General features: G+C 35.2%; 1 protein-coding gene across 1 annotated transcript in view; it reads left to right on the plus strand.

Annotated features, from left to right (window-relative positions):
• The window catches only part of FGD3 (FYVE, RhoGEF and PH domain containing 3), a 398,102-nt gene that overhangs the window by 273,726 nt on the left and 102,746 nt on the right, over positions 1 to 21,630 (plus strand). The window contains exons 5-8 of the mRNA XM_053720753.1: positions 551 to 640; positions 3,216 to 3,352; positions 8,855 to 9,011; positions 12,560 to 12,698. Coding sequence (XP_053576728.1) covers positions 551 to 640; positions 3,216 to 3,352; positions 8,855 to 9,011; positions 12,560 to 12,698 — 523 coding nt within the window. The remainder of the gene's footprint in view (positions 1 to 550; positions 641 to 3,215; positions 3,353 to 8,854; positions 9,012 to 12,559; positions 12,699 to 21,630) is intronic.

Below are 21,630 nucleotides of genomic sequence, written 5' to 3' on the forward strand. Positions count from 1 at the left end.
GAGTTTTGGAAGATGGGTCAACATATTTCCGAGGGTCTATGGCAGCACAAAAAAGAACCTTACCACTCCGAATGTACTATTTTTATGATGGATTATGTTAATATGTGACACAATATAGCTGATTAATGTATAAGGATTTGCAGCGGACAATACAACGCAATGCAACCTAAAAATATGTTTCTTCATATAGAGATAATATACAGTATATATATATATATATATATATATATATATATATATATATATATATATATATATATATACACATTGCAAGAGGCAGTCAATATTTTGTTTTTGGAGTAACTATCCATTTATATAATATTAGTGAGAATACGCTACAACCAAAAAGTTGTCTGGGATCACTGAATCCATCGGCTGTATCACTTTGCTGTACAGTGTACTGTATTTATCTTGAGAAATATATATGTTATATATATATATATATATATATATATATATATATTGTGTATATATATATATATATATATATATAAATTCTTCATTAACAGAAAGCTGAAATCAATATAACAGTCTATTTTTATTTTTCTAGTGTACAGAGCCACAAAAACTATTTAATATTGCCAACGAACTTCTCCATACCGAGGAAGCATATGTTAAGAGACTGCATCTACTGGATCAGGTAATATCACTTTTTGATAATTACAACAACATGAGAACAGTGTAAATCCTTAAACAAAAGTAATAATTAATGGCCATTAAAAACAGAGCTTCAAATATGTACTTACAAGATTAAAAAAAATCCCAGAAACTGCAAGAACTACCAGTCTCCGGTGTAGCGGTAAGTCTTGTCAGATCGCCTCCACAAGTTCCTTTGAGAGTCTCTCTGGATCATTTCAATTACTACTGGGGTTCTGCTGTTAAAGTTTCTAGTAGCTCTACGCGTTTTGTCTGTTCTGTATATACTTTAAATAGCTCTACGCGTTTTGCCTGTTCTGTACATACTTTAAATAGCTCTAATCGTTTTGTACGTTTTATACATACTTTTAAAAGATCATATAACTTTTTATTGAATATAACTATCTATTGATTTAGAAGAATAAAAGGAACATTAAAGGCACAGTGTACTGTCAAATTGTCTTCCTTTTAAAGTGTTACCAATGATCCATTTTACCGGTTGGAGTGTATTAAATTGTTTACAAATAGTTAATTTACCTTTATTTTGGCATTTGAAATAGCTGGCTCTTTGTATCCCCACATATACTGAACAGGGACAGTATACACTAATTTTCATATAACTGCATCTAATAGACACTACTATAAATACGAATATTCACAGATGCTAATCTAAAAATCCAGTATAAAACCTTTTAAAAACTTAATTAGAAGCTACCAGTTTAGCACTGTTAATGAGGTTTGGCTGGGACACCCATTGAAAGGGGCTGATAACAGACCCCCCTTTTCCCTGTATATGAAAAGACAGATAACACAAACAGGAGCCAGCAGGAGTCTGTAAACACGTGTATACATCTGGCACTGTGGGGCTTGGTTAGGAGTCTAAAAATCAGCACAATGTTGTTAAAAAAATAAGCAAAACTATACATTGTTACAAAAACACTTCCAGATGAGCTATATAAATTGATCATCTACAAAACCTTTATGCAAAGAGAAATGTAGTGTGCAATGTTCTGGTTATAAAAAAAACTATGCAAACAGGAAGGGTTAAGAATAAAGCATACTAAGAGTGGGTGGTGAAAAAAGAGAGGTACCAAAATGTTTATTTTTCATTGTTATCTCAGACAGAGATAAGATAAGGAAACCTTTGTGTTTATTTAGAGTGACACAATAATGAGAACTGTTCTTCCTTTAATTTCATATACAAAAATAAGCAATGTCTCATACAATGTACACTGTGCAGCTGGTATTACAAGTCATTTTACAATACACTATCCCTTTAAACACTTGTTTTAATTGGAGCATACTTTCTTTCTTTATTTTGTCACCTTTTTCCTGCAATTTCCTTTAATTAGAATTGTGGACTTTTCAATTCCTCTGAGTTTCTATAAAGTAATGTGTGACACCATATTAACTGAAAAATACATTACATATGTTATAGCTACCTTTTTTTTAGTGCCCAATGTTCCTTAAATAAGTACATACACATTTTAACTATACATTTTATTAATATTAAAGGGATAGAAAGTTTAAAAATTACATGTGCATGGGTGCATTTCAATGTTAAATAGAAGCATTTTTGCAATATACTTTGATTAGCAAAAATGCTTCCAGTAAAAGATATTACTGTTTTTCTATGCACATATCCTGGGAGGGCACGTGCACCAGCATTCAAACACTATTTCTGCTCATAGAGCTGGTTGTGGGGTGTCATACATGCCACTGCTGACTCTCTGAGCTGGTGCAGTGTGCTTCTATATCACATTGAAATACACCCATGCACATTTATTTTTGACCTTTCTATCCCTTTATGTTGCTATGGGATAAAGTTATATCTGAATTGCAGAATGACCGTTTAATTGTTTATACCACTAATTAATTCTGTAGAAAAAAAGAAAACAAATGTTTTTCAATTTTAAATGTTAAAATAAAAGAAAAATTGTAGTGTAAAAATGTTAGAATCAACCTTTCAATTACATATTTTATTTCAAATGTTGTTTTTTTCTTAAAGGGGTATAAACAGTTCTCCTTTAGTAAAAACAAATGTTAAATTAAAGTGAACATAAAAATAAACATATTGTGTTAAAAAGCAGCAAACAACTTACTTGTTTTATAGCAAAATGAGCACTCAGTGTCACTCCTGCCTAAAGCTAGATAAGTGAGCAGAAATGCTGAAAACGTAAGTTGCATTCTGCCTCTCCTGAGCATGGGCAGAACCTCACTTTTTGTCTCTCTAGCTGAATAGTAAACCAGGCTCATATTATTCTAGAAGATTTATGACTGAGCTAGATAAGCCTTCCTGTAGAGACCCAGCCCCCTTTTGGGGTTGTGATAGGAAGTAATGGACACGACACAAATAAAGTAAAAAAAAATAAAAATGGTAAATCTTTTTTTAAATAATGAATAATACTTATTGCAAAGATTTCTATTAACTATAGCCCACTGTTTAGTGTTTTTTATTACACCAATGAAACAGACTATTTTATATCCCTTTTTAATCTGAATATTTGTAGCTCCTTGACTGTAGCCGAACACATTAGCTGTATACCGTACATAGTACAACATGCTTGTTTTTTCCATAGGTTTTCTGCACAAAACTGGTAGGTGCTGGGATTCCACAAGATGTGACTACAGGAATTTTTTCTAATATTTCTTCAATCTATTGTTTTCATGGTCAGTTCCTTCTTCCACAACTCAAAGATCGAATAACACAAGAATGGTAGGTTCATTTATCAGCCAATCAGATTTTAAAAACATTCAACATTCCCTTTCTGTTATTGTTTTCATTATTTATATATTGGTTTTATTTAAAGGGACATGAAACCCAAAAAATGTCTTTCATGATCCAGATAAAGAATACAATTTTAAACAACTTTCTAATTTACTTCTATTATTTAATTTGTTTCCTTCTCTTGTTATCCTTTTCTGAAAGGTTTATCTAGGAACGCTCAGGAGCAGCAAAGAAACCTAGGTTCTAGCTGCTGATTGGTGGGTGCATATATATACTGATTGTCATTGGTTTAGCCATGTTTTCAGTCAGCAACCAAGAGAACAAAGAATAATTGATAATAGGAGTAAATTAGAAAGTTGCTTAAAATTGCAGGTTCTGTCTGAATCATGAAAGAAAAAAAATTGACTTTCATATCCCTTTAAATAAGACAAATTGCATTTTTAATGGGAATAAATTATGCTCAATTGAAGCTTTTATTGTAAATCAGAAAGGATCTGTATAGGTTGAGTTTAATTGGCTTCTGATTTGTTTCAACTTCATCTACTACGTTATTATGTCATTTATAACAATAGGATGTTGCACTTTTTGGAACACAGAATGATGAATTCAATCAATAATATACATATTAGTTTCATAACAGATATAGCATTAAAGAAACAGTAAAATTAAAATGTTATTCCCCATCAAAGTTTTAGTATGCATAATTAAAAGCAAAATGCAGTACACTTTTATTATTTATTTTGCCCTTTTTTGTGAAAATTTAATGGCGTTTCATTCTTCCCAGAGTAGCAGGAGTGCATTCTATGAAATGCAGTATTCTGACACTGCTACACACTGCACAGCAATTCATTCATATGGGCAAGAACTTCTTTATATCTGTACCTAACTGGCTACAGCAAAGGAAGGAACATAAATATTCTAAGGGGTGTGTCCCAAGCATGTTTAACAAAATTAGTTTTAAATGTCTTTAAACGTTTATTTTATCTGTGGATTTTTTTTGCAATGCAGTAAATATTTTTTAAGAATAAATAAGAAAATTACTTGAATGTCCCTTTTAAAGGGACAGTATACACCAATTTTCATATAACTGCATGTAAAAGACACTACTATAAAGAACAATATACACAGATACTAATATAAAAAAACCTTTTAAAAACTTACTTAGAAGCTCCCAGTTTAGCACTGTTGGTGAGGTTAGGCTGGGACACCCACGGAAAGGGTCTGGGAAAGCAGAAAGGGAAGAAACTCCCCCCCTCCTCCCCTGCATATGAAAATATCCATTACACAACCAGAGTCTGTAGACATCAGTATACATCTAAAACTTTGGGGTGTGATTATGAGTCTGAAAATCAGCACAGTGTTATTTAAACATAAGCAAAACTATACATTTTTACAAACCCACACCCAGAGGGGCTATATAAATGGATAATCTACAAAACATGTATACAAAGAAAAATCTAGTGTACGTCTCTTTAAATTACTACATGTATCATCATGCTGAAAGATAAAATTGCTTCTGGTGTCTTTTGAGATCTGAAAATTAAGTTATCTGTTCTCAGCACCTGTTTTGCAAATTCATCATCCAGTGTAACTAAATCACTCCAGAGTTTCTTCCTGATTATCAAGCACCGTGTACATTCATTCCATGTTAATAAACATCCACTTATTTCACAAAAATATCTGCCAGTGTTGGAAGATGAATACAGTTTCACATATTGTACTTGGAGTAAAATTAGATTAAAGTGATAAAAGGTTTAGAAACAAACTGATGATTTTGAAAGCCGTAAACTCTTGTGTCACTGTTGTAAATTAAACTAGAAAAGGACAGTCATGCTACCATTAAAGCAACAACAACCCTTATTTTTAAGCATAGATTAAAATGTATATGTTTGCTTAAACATGGTCAAAATACAAACTCTGGTGCCTGTTTACATGATGCTATAGCTGCCCTCATTCCTAAATCTTTTCTTTCTAAGTTTGTGAAGAGTGTACAGCAAATCAGAAGTTGTAATGCTGCTCATTGTTCTCTATCTATGAAAATCAATAGCCTGTTGTACCTCAGAATTGTAATTTATTATCCACTGAGGTTTCAAAATGACCCTTGCATTTAATCTGTCTAGCCTTATTGACCCCCTTCTCCAATACCTGACTCTTTTTTTTTTTTTTTTAAATAATTTTTATTAAGGTTCACCAAGCAGAGAATAAAACATTTTACAATGTGGGACACTGATACGTAAAATTACAAGTGCATACAATGGGAGGCGCTGGGCACCCCATCCTGCTGCAAATAACAATCACATTGAATGGTATTCACATCATACAGTAGTACATAGTACGCCTTCTGGCCAATAATGAGGGCCACTCTTGGGCCCTTCACGCTTTTAAGACTTATGGAAGGCTAATGAAAATTAAGGGACCGCTTTTGGATCCCATCGTAGGGTATAAACTTAACACAACAGCTTTTTGCCAACGGACCGACTTGTGGGTGCCAGATAATGGCTTATATAAACGTATAAAGTAGTCGCTGAATATAAATTTGTACTATGAAAATACAAAAGATTCTGGGCCATGATCTCACTTTAAGAGACTTAAAGGGACACTGAACCCAATTTTTTTCTTTCATGATTCAGATTAGAATATACAAATTTAAACAACTTTCTAATTTACTCCTATTATCAATTTTTCTTTGTTCTCTTGCTATCTTTATTTGAAAAAGAAGGAATCTAAGCTAAGGAGCCAGCAATTTTTTTGGTTCAGACCATGGACAGCACCTGTTTATTGGTGCTGTACAATCAGCAAGGACAATCCAGGTTGTTCACCAAAAATGGGCCGCCATCTAATCATACATTCTTGCTTTTCAAATAAACATACCAAGAGAATGAAGAAAATTTGATAATAGGAGTAAATTAGAAAGTTGCTTAAAATTGCATGCTCTATCTGAATCACAAAAGAAAAAAAATGGGTTCAGTGTTCCTTTAAGGTATGTAGTCGGTATATACAATACATTTACATCAAAGTACAGCTGTTATGTTTAAATAAACTAAGCACACCTGCCTTATATTTGTAGAGAAAAAAGTATAAAGAATGGCAGGGACTATTAGCTACGAGGTAAAGAATAATTAGCGCTTAGGATAGAGCAGAGACTACATAACTCTGCCTAGAATTGCGAATGGTTTTAATTGCCCCTATCCCCAATAATTCTAGTAAGGGGGGGGGGGGGGGCTAACAGGACAATATCTCCTTGCTGTAGTAAATGCTATGCACACTGAAAACACTTTTGAGCTAAAACTTACTAAATAACAAAATTAATAACTGTAAGATAGGCATAGGTCATCCCTAGCTGGATACTAATATTAGAAACCAGAGGTCACTCATGATCTCAAAATAAAGTGTATCAGCAGCAGTAAGGGTCTTTCTTGGAACCATGGAAGTGTTAGTAAGCGGAATAAAACCTCTAAACCTTTAAACAACTAGGCAAGAGAACATGAACTCCAGTATAGTCTAGTTGTGATAAAACATTTTAGCAATTTTACCCTATAAAATCCTCTAAAAGTGGTGAACCAAGTATGAACTTCCCTCCACAAAAAATTGTAGAGGCATAGTGAACTCTGCCATCCTGGCCGCTGACACCAGAGACACAGCCAAAGGTAATATTTATGCTAAAGAGTGTAAGTTGGCAGAGTGAGAAAATGAAATCTCATGTCGTTTACCTCAGTTAGTCAAGAATGGAGTCAATTGTACAGAAGAAAACAGAAAACATACAATATATACTTGACTTAATAGAGTACTCTAACAAATATATACAGAGGTGACGTGCTAACCTATACAAGAAATCTAATACATTATATTTTACCTGCATATACTATGTGTATAGGTATGAGAAGCTCACCCTTGGGGGTATCCACACTTATAACTAAAGCATAGCATATTTATTTAATAAAAGTTGTTAGAGTTGGAGAAACATGGGCACCAATCCCTCCCTACAGAAATTAGCCCAATAGACCCTACATGTGGGAATAAGTGGAAACATGGATGAGCCCCCCCAAAAAAATTGGTAGAACCAGGGCCCGCATTCAGTCCTCAGATATCTTAGGAATCACAAAAGTTACCGGTTGTTTGGTACAGCAGCATGGGATAGTCATAAAGCATCACAGTCAAGAGCCTCCAGCTCCACCAGAATCTGGCCCATGTTTTAGCCAACACCAACTTTGCATGTCTTCACCAGCCTCAGCACAGCACATCCAGCTGACAAAACCCCCATAGAGGTCCATGGGGACCCCATCCAGAGAAGTAAGTGCAGCCGGGACTCTGAAGGGTCAATCACCCTCCTCCAAATCTCAGTCATATCTCTGCGAGCTGTTATATTCTCTGTGTTCGTCAAGGGAGAGGACATCATCCTCAATTCTAACACAGAGACGATGGAAGAGTAACCACTCTCCCCGGTTTCCCCGACGGGCTTCGGAACAAGTATAGGCCAAACCATCATCCGCACTGAGGAGCACCCGAGGTAAGCAAAGGCATCAGTTTGTTCCCTTGGCGCAGCACCCATCTGTGTGTTTCTCTCAGAAGTTACTGCTTGGCTATGCGGAGAGGGAGTCGGGTCGCCATATTTGATAGCCAAAGAGATGAGGAAGTTGTCAATGCGGCGATCTACCCATGGATTCTCCAGGAGTGCAAGCACCTTCTCCTCTGATATATGCTCCATACCTCCCATAGCTATCTAGTAGATATTAGTTTGAGGGGCTTATCTTGTTAGAGTTGTGATCCACCACACGGGTATAAAGATGGTCGCTTCTCGTTGCTTTAGGTTGAGGAGTTCCACTTGAAAGGGACTTATTTCGATTTCAGAGGTGGCCCATGAATGCAGCTTCCATTCCCCAAGGATTTTGCCTCTCTTTTAAAACGAAGTTTGGTCAGCCCAGCAGTCAGTTAATTATAAAATCATAGATTATATGCGGAGCTGTGATAGTGTGCGACCGCTCGGTTCCAAAGCGTATACCTGACTCTTTTAATAGACCATCAAATCTAGTATAATGAAAGAAAATGTAAAAAGACTTTGACCCTGATGATGAAAAACTTGTCAGCACAGAGAGATATCTGGCAAGATTTTTGAGATTTTTTTTTATCAGTGTTATATTGCAACTTATATGCCTCTACTTCATATCTAGAGCTCTGCACAGAGAAATAAACAGCTCTCATGCTAAAATGTACCTTTCTAAAAAATGTTTGAGGGACATTGTTGATAAGTGAAAATTATAAATATATCCACTACTAAAATGTAAAGTATAGGCAGCATAATATGTTGTTTTTGAATTGCCTTTATTATTGTATTTTTTTTTAAAATAGTGTGTGCAACTTTAAATGTTATATTGTAATAAACAAATAAAATCTAGAAGATATTTCTGTTTTTGTACGCAGTTCTATCCGATTCTATCGCTACTGGCAAAATATGTTTAATTCTAACTAAATATGTTTGTGTACTGTTAAAAGGGATACCAACCCAAGGATAGGAGATATCCTGCAAAAGCTTGCGCCCTTTTTAAAGATGTACGGGGAGTACGTAAAAAACTTTGATAAAGCAATGGATATGGTGAACACTTGGACTCAGCGATCTGCTACCTTTAAAGAAGTCATCCATACAATTCAGGTACCGTAACTGTATTAATGACCATTCTTATTCTGTATATTAAAATGTCATGAAAGTTAAAGTGATGGTAAACTTTACATGATTTAAAATCAGGTCTGGAATCTAAGCAATATTTTAGATAGTCTTTAATTGACCATTTCTAATGAAGATACACTGTAACTTACTTTTTAATCTAGCTGTGCTATTCTAATACCCACACTACAGCCGCTGACTTCAAAATCCATTTTGTTTTGGTGAGCTCACAGTTTGAACTGTTCTCCAATCAGTGCTCTAGCCGTACGGCACTTTTTTTTTTGTAGCTAGAGTGCAGATTGAAGAACTGTTCAAACTGTTGGCTCCCAAAAAAAAAAAGACTTTTTACGTGGGCAGCAAGAGTGCGGGGTATTCGTTTGGCATGGTTAGATTTTAAACCTAAGTTACATCATATCTTTATTTGAAGTGATCAATTAAAGTAACAGTAAACTATAACTTAGATGCTGGACCTGATTTTAAAACATATAAAGTCTTCCATCACTTTAAAACTAATCTTTCATGATTCAAACAGATAATACAATTTAAAAAAAACAAAAAACTCCTCTTCAATTTTCTTCTGTTATGTCTTTTTTCTTAGTATGGTTTATTGAAACGTAACTCTTTCCCATAACAGCAAGAGCATGCAGGTGTCTTGACCACTGTATGGCATCACTGTTTGTAACAATATTATATATAGTGTATGCTCCCAAGCCTATCTCATTCTGCTTGTATAGAAAGGTAGAAAGGAGCTATGTTTCACAAAACGATATGGAGAGAGGTAAATTTAATGGATGTGAATTTAAACTTTTTTAAGCTATACTGCACATGATTCAAATTATAACTGACATGCGAGGTCTAGCAGGTGCACTTGTAGACTTTTGCATCCTTCTTTGTATTTTGTTTTAAATACTTACAAAATCTGTTTTTCATGAAAAGAATTGTAATGTTTCTAGTCTTATATTTAATTATATTTGTAGGTTAATACATTTGATTTGTTTTCTGGAAATACATATTTACATCTCTATTATGGATTACTAATAAATACATAGTTTCATCTCTGTTATGGATTACTAATAAATACATAGTTACATCTCTGTTATGGATTACTTATAAATTCATAGCTTCATCTCTGTTATGGATTACTTATAAATACATATTTTCATCTCTGTTATGGATTACTAATAAATACATAGTTACATCTCTGTTATTGATTACTAATAAATACATATTTTCATCTCTGTTATGGATTACTAATAAATACATATTTTCATCTCTGTTATGGGATACATAGTTTCATCTCCTCTGTTATTGATTACTTATAAATACATAGTTTCATCTCTGTTATGGATTACTAATAAATACATAGTTACATCTCTGTTATGGATTACTAATAAATACATATTTTCATCTCTGTTATGGTTAACTAGTAAATACATAGTTTCATCTCTGTTATGGATTACTAATAAATACATAGTTACATCTCTGTTATGGATTACTAATAAATACATAGTTGCATCTCTGTTATGGATTACTAATAAATACATAGTTACATCTCTGTTATGGATTACTTATAAATACATAGCTTCATCTCTGTTATGGATTACTTATAAATACATATTTTCATCTCTGTTATGGATTACTAATAAATACATAGTTACATCTCTGTTATTGATGACTAATAAATACATATTTTCATCTCTGTTATGGATTACTAATAAATACATATTTTCATCTCTGTTATGGGATACATAGTTTCATCTCCTCTGTTATTGATTACTTATAAATACATAGTTTCATCTCTGTTATGGATTACTAATAAATACATAGTTACATCTCTGTTATGGATTACTAATAAATACATATTTTCATCTCTGTTATGGTTAACTAGTAAATACATAGTTTCATCTCTGTTATGGATTACTAATAAATACATAGTTACATCTCTGTTATGGATTACTAATAAATACATAGTTGCATCTCTGTTATGGATTACTAATAAATACATAGTTACATCTCTGTTATGGATTACTTATAAATACATAGTTACATCTCTGTTATGGATTACTAATAAATACATAGTTTCATCTCTGTTATGGATTACTAATAAGTACATATACAAACTGTTGGCAACTTAGCGTGATTTTTTCCCAGCTATACATCAAAGCAACACATATATTTAAAAGGGACAGTAAAGTCAATGCAATTTTAAACAGCTTTTCAATTTACCTCATTTACATTATTGGCTTAGTTTTCATGGTGTCCTTTGTTGAAATGCATACCTAGGTAGACTCAGGGGCAGTAATGTGCTACTGGGAACTAGCTGCTGATTGGTAGCTGCACATATATGCCTCTTGTCATGAACTCACCTAATGTGTTCAGCACGCTCCCAGTATTGCATTACTGCTCCTTTGCCAAAGGATACCAAGAGAATGAAGCACATTTGATTATAGAAGTAAATTGAAAAGTTTAAAAGTGTATGTTCTATATATGAATCATGATACAAGTGGGGTTTCATGTCCCTTTAAGAAGATGCAAAACAGCAAAATATCTCTCATATGCTATTTGTAGAATTATTCAAACTTCTGGTGCAAAGTGCAAATAGTGGAGAATGATAAATCACTATTTGGAGTGCAGTCCAAGAACACCATAATTATCTTATTATGAATAAATGTAGCTTGTCTTGTTATGAACATATGAGTTGGAAAATGAATTAAAGGGACACTGAAGTCAAAATTAAACTTTCATGATTCAGATAGAGCACACAATTGTAAACAACTTTCCAATTTACTTCCATTAACAAAATGTGCACAGTCTTTTTATATTTACACTTTTTGAGTCACCAGCTCCTACTGAGCATGTGCAAGAACTCACATAATATATGTATATGCATTTGTGATTGGCAATGCCTGTCACATGATACAGAAGGAGTGGAAATAGACATAACTTTGATATTGGTCAGAAAAAAATCTACTACTCATTTGGATTACAGAATAAGTGCAATTGCATTGTCTTTTTATCAAGCATTTGTTGTTTATGCAAATCTACCGTATTTACTGGTCCTTTAAAGGGACAGTCTACTCCAGAATTGTTATTGTTTAAAAAGATGGATAATCCCTTTATTACCTATTCCCCAGTTTTGCATAACCAACACTGTTATATTAATATACTATTTACCTCTGTGATTACCTTGTTTCTAGCCCTCTGCAGACTACCCCCTTATTTCAGTTCTTTTGACAGACTTGCATTTTAGCCAATCATTGCTGACTCCTAGGTAACTCCATAGGCGTGAGCACAATGTTATCTACCTATGTTATCTATCTATCTTCTCTCAATATTTAGAGAACAAAGCAAATTTGATGATAAAAGTAAATTGAAAAGTTGTTTAAAACTACTTGTCCTATCTAAATCATGAATGTTTAATTCTGACTAGACTGTCCCTTTAACCATCATCTTTATTTGTCAATTAAATTTCCTATGTTATTTTTGTCCACTTCTCAAGTAACTTCTCTTATCTAAAAAAACAAAAACCTTTGCAGAAAGAGGACGTGTGTGGCAACCTCACTCTACAGCATCATATGCTCGAACCCGTGCAGAGGATTCCGCGCTATGAACTGCTGCTCAAAGATTACTTGAAAAAACTGCCGGAAGACTCTCCAGATAGGAAGGATTCAGAAAGTAAGAGTCCAAGAATTATTGGGGAAAAGGGGGGATATTGCAGTTTGTGCACATCAAGCTGGTTAAAAAGTGAGTGCTGCTGTTCCTCAGGATTTTATTTTTGTGTGACACAAAACAATACAGTATATTTAGTCTACCACATCTGCTTCCATCTAATTGTAATGGATTATGTAATAACAGACATAGGGCAGTTGTTATCCAACTGGATGTATAATATGACCCAAATTTGCTTAAAGGGAATGTGATTGGAAACCTCTTAAAGGGACATGAAACCATTTTTTTCTTTTATGATACAGATAGAGCATATATTTTTAAACAACTTTCCAATATACTTTTATTATCAATTTTGCTTCATTCTCTTGGTATCCTTTGTTGAAGAAACAGCAATGTACTACTGGTAGCTAGCTGATCCCACAGGTAAGATAATGATATGGGATATATATGTACAGCCACCAATCAGCAGCTAACTACAAGATCCAGAGCCTACCTATGTATGCTTTTCAACAAAGGATACCAAGATAACTAAACAAATTAGATAATAGAAGTAAATTGGAAAGATGTTTAAAATTGTACACTGTCTAAATCATGAAGGAAAAAAAATTGGTTTCATATCTCTTTAAATTCTAAATTAAAAAATATAAAAGACAAAGAAATATGCATCAAAAAGAATAAAGCAGCTGCTCGTGGGCGGATTACTTGGAACTGTATCTTGTTTCTTCTTTCTGAGTTATGTATCACTGTTAAGATTATATAAGCATAATTATAATATGCACTGATTCATTAGAACATTTTAATATTCAACACATGCTCTTGTTTATACCCAAGTGTTAAATTCCTGCAGGGATCGTGAACTCTTAGTATATATCAGCAATTAAGCCCTACGCCGCTAAAGAGATTTTAAGGGTGACCATATTGCCGCTTTAAAAAGGGACACATATGAAAAATACATATGTCAGGGTTGTTTAAATAAATATTTTGTATAAGATGATATGAACCAATCAGGAAGCGCCTATGGCATACACCCACAATTTGTGCAATCAGGAATCCGGAATGGTACAAAGGGGAGTGACAAATGACGTAATGCGTCTGGATTGATTGGTCACCTCAGATTAAGGGTTTTTAAAGCGGCTCACCCAGGTACTCGGCTTGTCATTTTTCTAAAATAATTTAAGCATTGATAAAGGCCAGGTTATAGGCCGAAAGGCGTTTGTTATTTTTATTTTGTACTGTGTGGAATATCCCTGGGACCTGAAACCGACGTCTGCAGTTATCGGCCAGGAAACAGGGGGATATTTCCACAGTTGGTATAGTGGTGGTGGATACCTGCTATTTTTACATAGACTTATTAAAGGTTAAATTTCTATATATATTGAGAAAGAATGCTAGATAAACCCTTTTCTTTTCCCTAGTTCTTGTATGGGGGTTGATTGTTCATTGTATCTACTAAGGGTAGCACCAGTCCTGCTATATTTTGGCAAGCCCATTATTTCTTTATCACATTGTACCATAGTGCCAGCTTCAATTTTGTGTATTGGATAAGAACCCTGACATGTGCATTTTTTATATGTGTCCCTTTTTAAAGCGGCAATATGGTCACCCTATTTTAAAATATCATTTAATACTGTCATTTTGTTACCACATTTACAAGATTTTGCAAACTTTAGTTATACTCCTATTGAAAAGCTTGGCGGAGTTCATGGTCTCTTGTGCTGTGGACTGTTAGAGACAGATGTGTATGAGCATGAGCATGTGATCTGAGTTAACCAATCACTATGTAGAATGTTGCAGGTTCGTGTAAATTTCAACATACTTGAAGGGACATGAAACACAAATGTTTCTTTAACAATTCAATTTTAAACTTTTCCACTTTAATTTTATTATCAAATTTCATTCATAGTTGAAGGAACAGCAGTGCACTACTGGGAGCTATCTGAACACATTTATGTGTAGCGGTTGCAACAACCAATCAGCACCTGGCTCCCAGCAGTGCATTGCTGCTTTTAAGTCTTCTGTTTAAAGGAACATAATACTTATATGCTAAATCACTTAAAAGTGATGCAGCATAACTGTAAAAAGCTGACAATAACAATATAAACTGAACAACTCTATGTAAAAAAGGAAGATATTTTACCTCAAAATTTCTTCAGCTCACCAGAGTAAGTGCTCTGTAAAAAGTTATACTTCAGCTGCTGTCCAGCTGCAGGTTAAACAAAAAAAAAAAGGAAGAAATGAACAGCAGCCAATCAGCATCAGCAGTGTTGAGGTCATGAACTGGGGTCTCATGAGATTTCATAGTAAAGTTCCTTATACTGAATACCAAAATAAAATGAGTGTGCGTGAGGCACACGCTCCCTTGCAGGTCCCTGTACAGGCATACTGATTTGCTGCTTAAAGTCCTTCACAATAGTGTGTGAATACTTAGGACATTTTGAGGTAAAATATCTTTCTTTTTTACATAGAGATGTTCAGGTGATATTTTCTAGTCAGCTTTTTACAGCTATGCTGCATTACTTTCATGTGTTTCAACATTTGAGTATCATGGCCCTTTAAGTATGATGGAGACACTGCAGTCTCTCTGGGAGGTGCTGGACCATGGACACATTTTAGAGGTATTTTATTTGAAAAATAGCTAGAATATATAATGAAGGAGAGAAAATAAAACATTGCAATATACATTAAAGAGGCATAAACCCCAAAATGTTTCATGATTCATATAGTGTACAATTTAAAAAGAAAAAAATACTTCCAATTTACTTTTATTTTGAAATTGACTTTGTTCTTATGCTATGCTTTATTTAAAAGCAGGTAGGTAGGTTTGGGAGAATGCACATCTAGAGCACTATATGACAGCAATTTTGTAAGAACGTGTTTAACAACCTTATATAGGCCTAGATTTGGAGTTCGGCGGTAGAAGGGCTGTTAACGCTCCGCGGGTTTTTTTCTGGCCGCACCATAAATTTAACTCTGGTATCGAGAGTTCAAACAAATGCTGCGTTAGGCTCCAAAAAAGGAGCGTAGAGCATATTTACCGCAAATGCAACTCTCGATACCAGAGTTGCTTACGGACGCGGCCGGCATCAAAAACGTGCTCGTGCACGATTCTCCCATAGGAAACAATGGGGCAGTTTGAGCTGAAAAAAAACCTAACACCTGCAAAAAAGCAGCGTTCAGCTCTTAACGCAGCCCCATTGTTTCCTATGGGGAAACACTTCCTACGTCTGCACCTAACACTCTAACATGTACCCCGAGTCTAAACACCCCTAACCTTACACTTATTAACCCCTAATCTGCCGCCCCCGCTATCGCTGACCCCTGCATTACACTTTTAACCCCTAATCTGCCGCTCCGTAAACCGCCGCCATCTACGTTATCCCTATGTACCCCTAATCTGCTGCCCTAACATCGCCGACCCCTATGTTATATTTATTAACCCCTAATCTGCCCCCCACAACGTCGCCGACACCTGCCTACACTTATTAACCCCTAATCTGCCGAGCGGACCTGAGCGCTACTATAATAAAGTTATTAACCCCTAATCCGCCTCACTAACCCTATCATAAATAGTATTAACCCCTAATCTGCCCTCCCTAACATCGCCGACACCTACCTTCAATTATTAACCCCTAATCTGCCGACCGGAGCTCACCGCTATTCTAATAAATGTATTAACCCCTAAAGCTAAGTCTAACCCTAACACTAACACCCCCCTAAGTTAAATATAATTTTTATCTAACAAAATAAATTAACTCTTATTAAATAAATGATTCCTATTTAAAGCTAAATACTTACCTGTAAAATAAATCCTAATATAGCTACAATATAAATTATAATTATATTATAGCTATTTTAGGATTAATATTTATTTTACAGGCAACTTTGTAATTATTTTAACCAGGTACAATAGCTATTAAATAGTTAAGAACTATTTAATAGTTACCTAGTTAAAATAATAACAAATTTACCTGTAAAATAAATCCTAACCTAAGATATAATTAAACCTAACACTACCCTATCAATAAAATAATTAAATAAACTACCTACAATTACCTACAATTAACCTAACACTACACTATCAATAAATTAATTAAACACAATTGCTACAAATAAATACAATTAAATAAACTATCTAAAGTACAAAAAATAATAAAGAACTAAGTTACAGAAAATAATAAAATATTTACAAACATAAGAAAAATATTACAACAATTTTAAACTAATTACACCTACTCTAAGCCCCCTAATAAAATAACAAAGCCCCCCAAAATAAAAAATTCCCTACCCTATTCTAAAATACAAATATTACAAGCTCTTTTACCTTACCAGCCCTGAACAGGGCCCTTTGCGGGGCATGCCCCAAGAATTTCAGCTCTTTTGCCTGTAAAAAAAAACATACAATACCCCCCCCCCAACATTACAACCCACCACCCACATACCCCTAATCTAACCCAAACCCCCCTTAAATAAACCTAACACTAATCCCCTGAAGATCTTCCTACCTTGTCTTCACCATACCAGGTTCACCGATCCGTCCTGGCTCCAAGATCTTCATCCAACCCAAGCGGGGGTTGGCGATCCATAATCCGGTGCTGAAGAGGTCCAGAAGAGGCTCCAAAGTCTTCATCCTATCCGGCAAGAAGAGGACATCCGGACCGGCAAACATCTTCTCCAAGCGGCATCTTCTATCTTCTTCCATCCGATGACGACCGGCTCCATCTTGAAGACCTCCAGCGCGGATCCATCCTCTTCTTCCGACGACTAGACGACGAATGACGGTTCCTTTAAGGGACGTCATCCAAGATGGCGTCCCTCGAATTCCGATTGGCTGATAGGATTCTATCAGCCAATCGGAATTAAGGTAGGAATTTTCTGATTGGCTGATGGAATCAGCCAATCAGAATATAGTTCAATCCGATTGGCTGATCCAATCAGCCAATCAGATTGAGCTCGCATTCTATTGGCTGTTCCGATCAGCCAATAGAATGCGAGCTCAATCTGATTGGCTGATTGGATCAGCCAATCGGATTGAACTATATTCTGATTGGCTGATTCCATCAGCCAATCAGAAAATTCCTACCTTAATTCCGATTGGCTGATAGAATCCTATCAGCCAATCGGAATTCGAGGGACGCCATCTTGGATGACGTCCCTTAAAGGAACCGTCATTCGTCGTCTAGTCGTCGGAAGAAGAGGATGGATCCGCGCTGGAGGTCTTCAAGATGGAGCCGGTCGTCATCGGATGGAAGAAGATAGAAGATGCCGCTTGGAGAAGATGTTTGCCGGTCCGGATGTCCTCTTCTTGCCGGATAGGATGAAGACTTTGGAGCCTCTTCTGGACCTCTTCAGCACCGGATTATGGATCGCCAACCCCCGCTTGGGTTGGATGAAGATCTTGGAGCCAGGACGGATCGGTGAACCTAGTATGGTGAAGACAAGGTAGGAAGATCTTCAGGGGATTAGTGTTAGGTTTATTTAAGGGGGGTTTGGGTTAGATTAGGGGTATGTGGGTGGTGGGTTGTAATGTTGGGGGGGGGGTATTGTATGTTTTTTTTTACAGGCAAAAGAGCTGAAATTCTTGGGGCATGCCCCGCAAAGGGCCCTGTTCAGGGCTGGTAAGGTAAAAGAGCTTGTAATATTTGTATTTTAGAATAGGGTAGGGAATTTTTTATTTTGGGGGGCTTTGTTATTTTATTAGGGGGCTTAGAGTAGGTGTAATTAGTTTAAAATTGTTGTAATATTTTTCTTATGTTTGTAAATATTTTATTATTTTCTGTAACTTAGTTCTTTTTTATTTTTTGTACTTTAGATAGTTTATTTAATTGTATTTATTTGTAGCAATTGTGTTTAATTAATTTATTGATAGTGTAGTGTTAGGTTAATTGTAGGTAATTGTAGGTAGTTTATTTAATTATTTTATTGATAGGGTAGTGTTAGGTTTAATTATATCTTAGGTTAGGATTTATTTTACAGGTAAATTTGCTATTATTTTAACTAGGTAACTATTAAATAGTTCTTAACTATTTAATAGCTATTGTACCTGGTTAAAATAATTACAAAGTTGCCTGTAAAATAAATATTAATCCTAAAATAGCTATAATATAATTATAATTTATATTGTAGCTATATTAGGATGTATTTTACAGGTAAGTATTTAGCTTTAAATAGGAATTATTTATTTAATAAGAGTTAATTTATTTCGTTAGATAAAAATTATATTTAACTTAGGGGGGTGTTAGTGTTAGGGTTAGACTTAGCTTTAGGGGTTAATACATTTATTAGAATAGCGGTGAGCTCCGGTCGGCAGATTAGGGGTTAATAATTGAAGGTAGGTGTCGGCGATGTTAGGGAGGGCAGATTAGGGGTTAATACTATTTATGATAGGGTTAGTGAGGCGGATTAGGGGTTAATAACTTTATTATAGTAGCGCTCAGGTCCGCTCGGCAGATTAGGGGTTAATAAGTGTAGGTAGGTGTCGGCGACGTTGAGGGGGGCAGATTAGGGGTTAATAAATATAACATAGGGGTCGGCGATGTTAGGGGTAGCAGATTAGGGGTACATAGGGATAACGTAGGTGGCGGCGATTTGCGGTCGGAAGATTAGGGGTTAATTATTTTAAGTAGCTTGCGGCGACGTTGTGGGGGGCAAGTTAGGGGTTAATAGATATAATACAGGGTTCGGCGGTGTTAGGGGCAGCAGATTAGGGGTACATAAGTATAACGTAGGTGGCGGTCGGCAGATTAGGGGTTAAAAATTTTAATCGAGTGGCGGCGATGTGGGGGGACCTCGGTTTAGGGGTACATAGGTAGTTTATGGGTGTTAGTGTACTTTAGGGTACAGTAGTTAAGAGCTTTATAAACCGGCGTTAGCCAGAAAGCTCTTAACTCCTGCTATTTTCAGGCGGCTGGAATCTTGTCGTTAGAGCTCTAACGCTCACTGCAGAAACGACTCTAAATACCGGCGTTAGGAAGATCCCATTGAAAAGATAGGCTACGCAAATGGCGTAGGGGGATCTGCGGTATGGAAAAGTCGCGGCTGAAAAGTGAGCGTTAGACCCTTTAATCACTGACTCCAAATACCAGCGGGCGGCCAAAACCAGCGTTAGGAGCCTCTAACGCTGGTTTTGACGGCTACCGCCGAACTCTAAATCTAGGCCATAGTGTGCATACACTGCTGCCATCTAGTGTTCAAAAGTATGTTTGCAAAACATCTGCCATAGTTCTCCAGACACTGACATACAAGCTACAGAACTGTTTTTAAAATTGTTTGCTCTGTCTGAATCATGAATGAAAAAAAAATTGGAGTTCATGTCCCTTTAAAAAGATTATGGGGGAATTAAATGTGGAGTTGTGCCACTTCTGAGCTGCAAACTCAGGTAGCAGCATATGCTTGGGATTAAACACATTTCTATATTAGCATTTGTTTAATTATAAAACAATTAAACAAATTAGAGTATTTTATTATTACGTTTATGTATTTTAACCCTTTAAGGACACAGCTTTCAGTTTGCTCAATTGTTTTATGACGGAAAAATTCCGTCATATGTCCTTAAGAGTTTAAATTTTGCAGAAACATTTTTGCAAATTCCTAATACTTTTTAACATTTATGTCACAGTTTTTTTGTTGTTGTTTTTTTTTTTTCTTTTTTTCATGCTTTGCATTTTTACCCCTTGGCTCCAAAGAGGATATAATGAGGGGTCTATTTTTTAACCTGTTTGAGGAATATAGCTCAATAAGCATATCAGCTACTTAAAGGGACATACTCATGGATTTTGAAATGCATAGTAGTTTGTTACAGATTCTATTGAAGCATCTTTGCAATATTTCTCTGTTTACAAACTATGTCTTCTAAAATATATATTTTTTTCTATCATGCATATGATCAGCATTTACACAAAAATAATTTTTTTGCATGAACAAATAAATAGTAGGTAAAAGCTGTTAAATTTAAACTAAAACGTATATTGCATCATCCGCTTGTATTCCTCCTGCTAAACATTAGCGGCTGATAACTGCCTGCGCTTTACTGGTCTTTTCTGCAAGACTGACAAGAAAATATTTATGTATTCAGGAGCGGGAAGTTATTTGTTTTCTTTTTTTTAAATACATGTTCAAATACTCACTTTAAATGAAACAGAGAAACAAGTTGACTACAATGTCCCTTTAATTTTTTAACACACATGTAGTTCACTGCAGATATTGCCATTGGATGGGCTATCTGCATTTGTTTATCATTCCAAGTTTCTGTGACATGCGGCACTTGACCTGCATGAATATTGCAAGAATGCTATTAAAGGGATTGTTCCCCTTAAATTTATTAGGATTATACTCCTATGCATTTCAAATATAATGGGTTGTAAAGTAAATCACATAGCAAATCACTGCAGCACCCTCTGGCCACAGGGTTAATTTCCCATTTTTTATTAAAGGGACACAAATCCCAATTTTTTTCTTTCATGATTCAGATAGATCATTCAATTTTTAGCAACTTTCTGATTTACTCCTATTATAAATTTGTCTTTGTTCGCTTATTATCTTTATTTTAAAACGCAGGAATGTAAGCATAGGAGCCATTTTTGGCTCGGCACCAGGGTAGCACTTGCTGATTGGTGGCTAGATTTAGCCACCAATCAGCAGGTACTACCCAGGTGCTGAACCAAAAATGGTCAGGCTACTAATATTACATTCCTGATTTTTCAAATAAAGATACTAAGAGAATGAGGAAAAAATTATAATAGGAGTAAATTAGAAAATTGCTTAAAATTGCAGCTCTATCTGAATCATGAAAGAAAAAATGTGGGTTTTGTGTCCCTTTAATTCAGATGCTCATGTTTCTCAGTATTCCGCAAAAGAAATGTCACTTTTATGCCTGGCTGGGTAAGATTATATTCTATGATGCGTATGCACTGAAATGTTTGTCTAAAAAGGAGTCAACTTG

The sequence above is a fragment of the Bombina bombina genome, chromosome 7 (genome assembly GCF_027579735.1).
Source record: "Bombina bombina isolate aBomBom1 chromosome 7, aBomBom1.pri, whole genome shotgun sequence".
Lineage (NCBI taxonomy): Eukaryota > Metazoa > Chordata > Amphibia > Anura > Bombinatoridae > Bombina > Bombina bombina.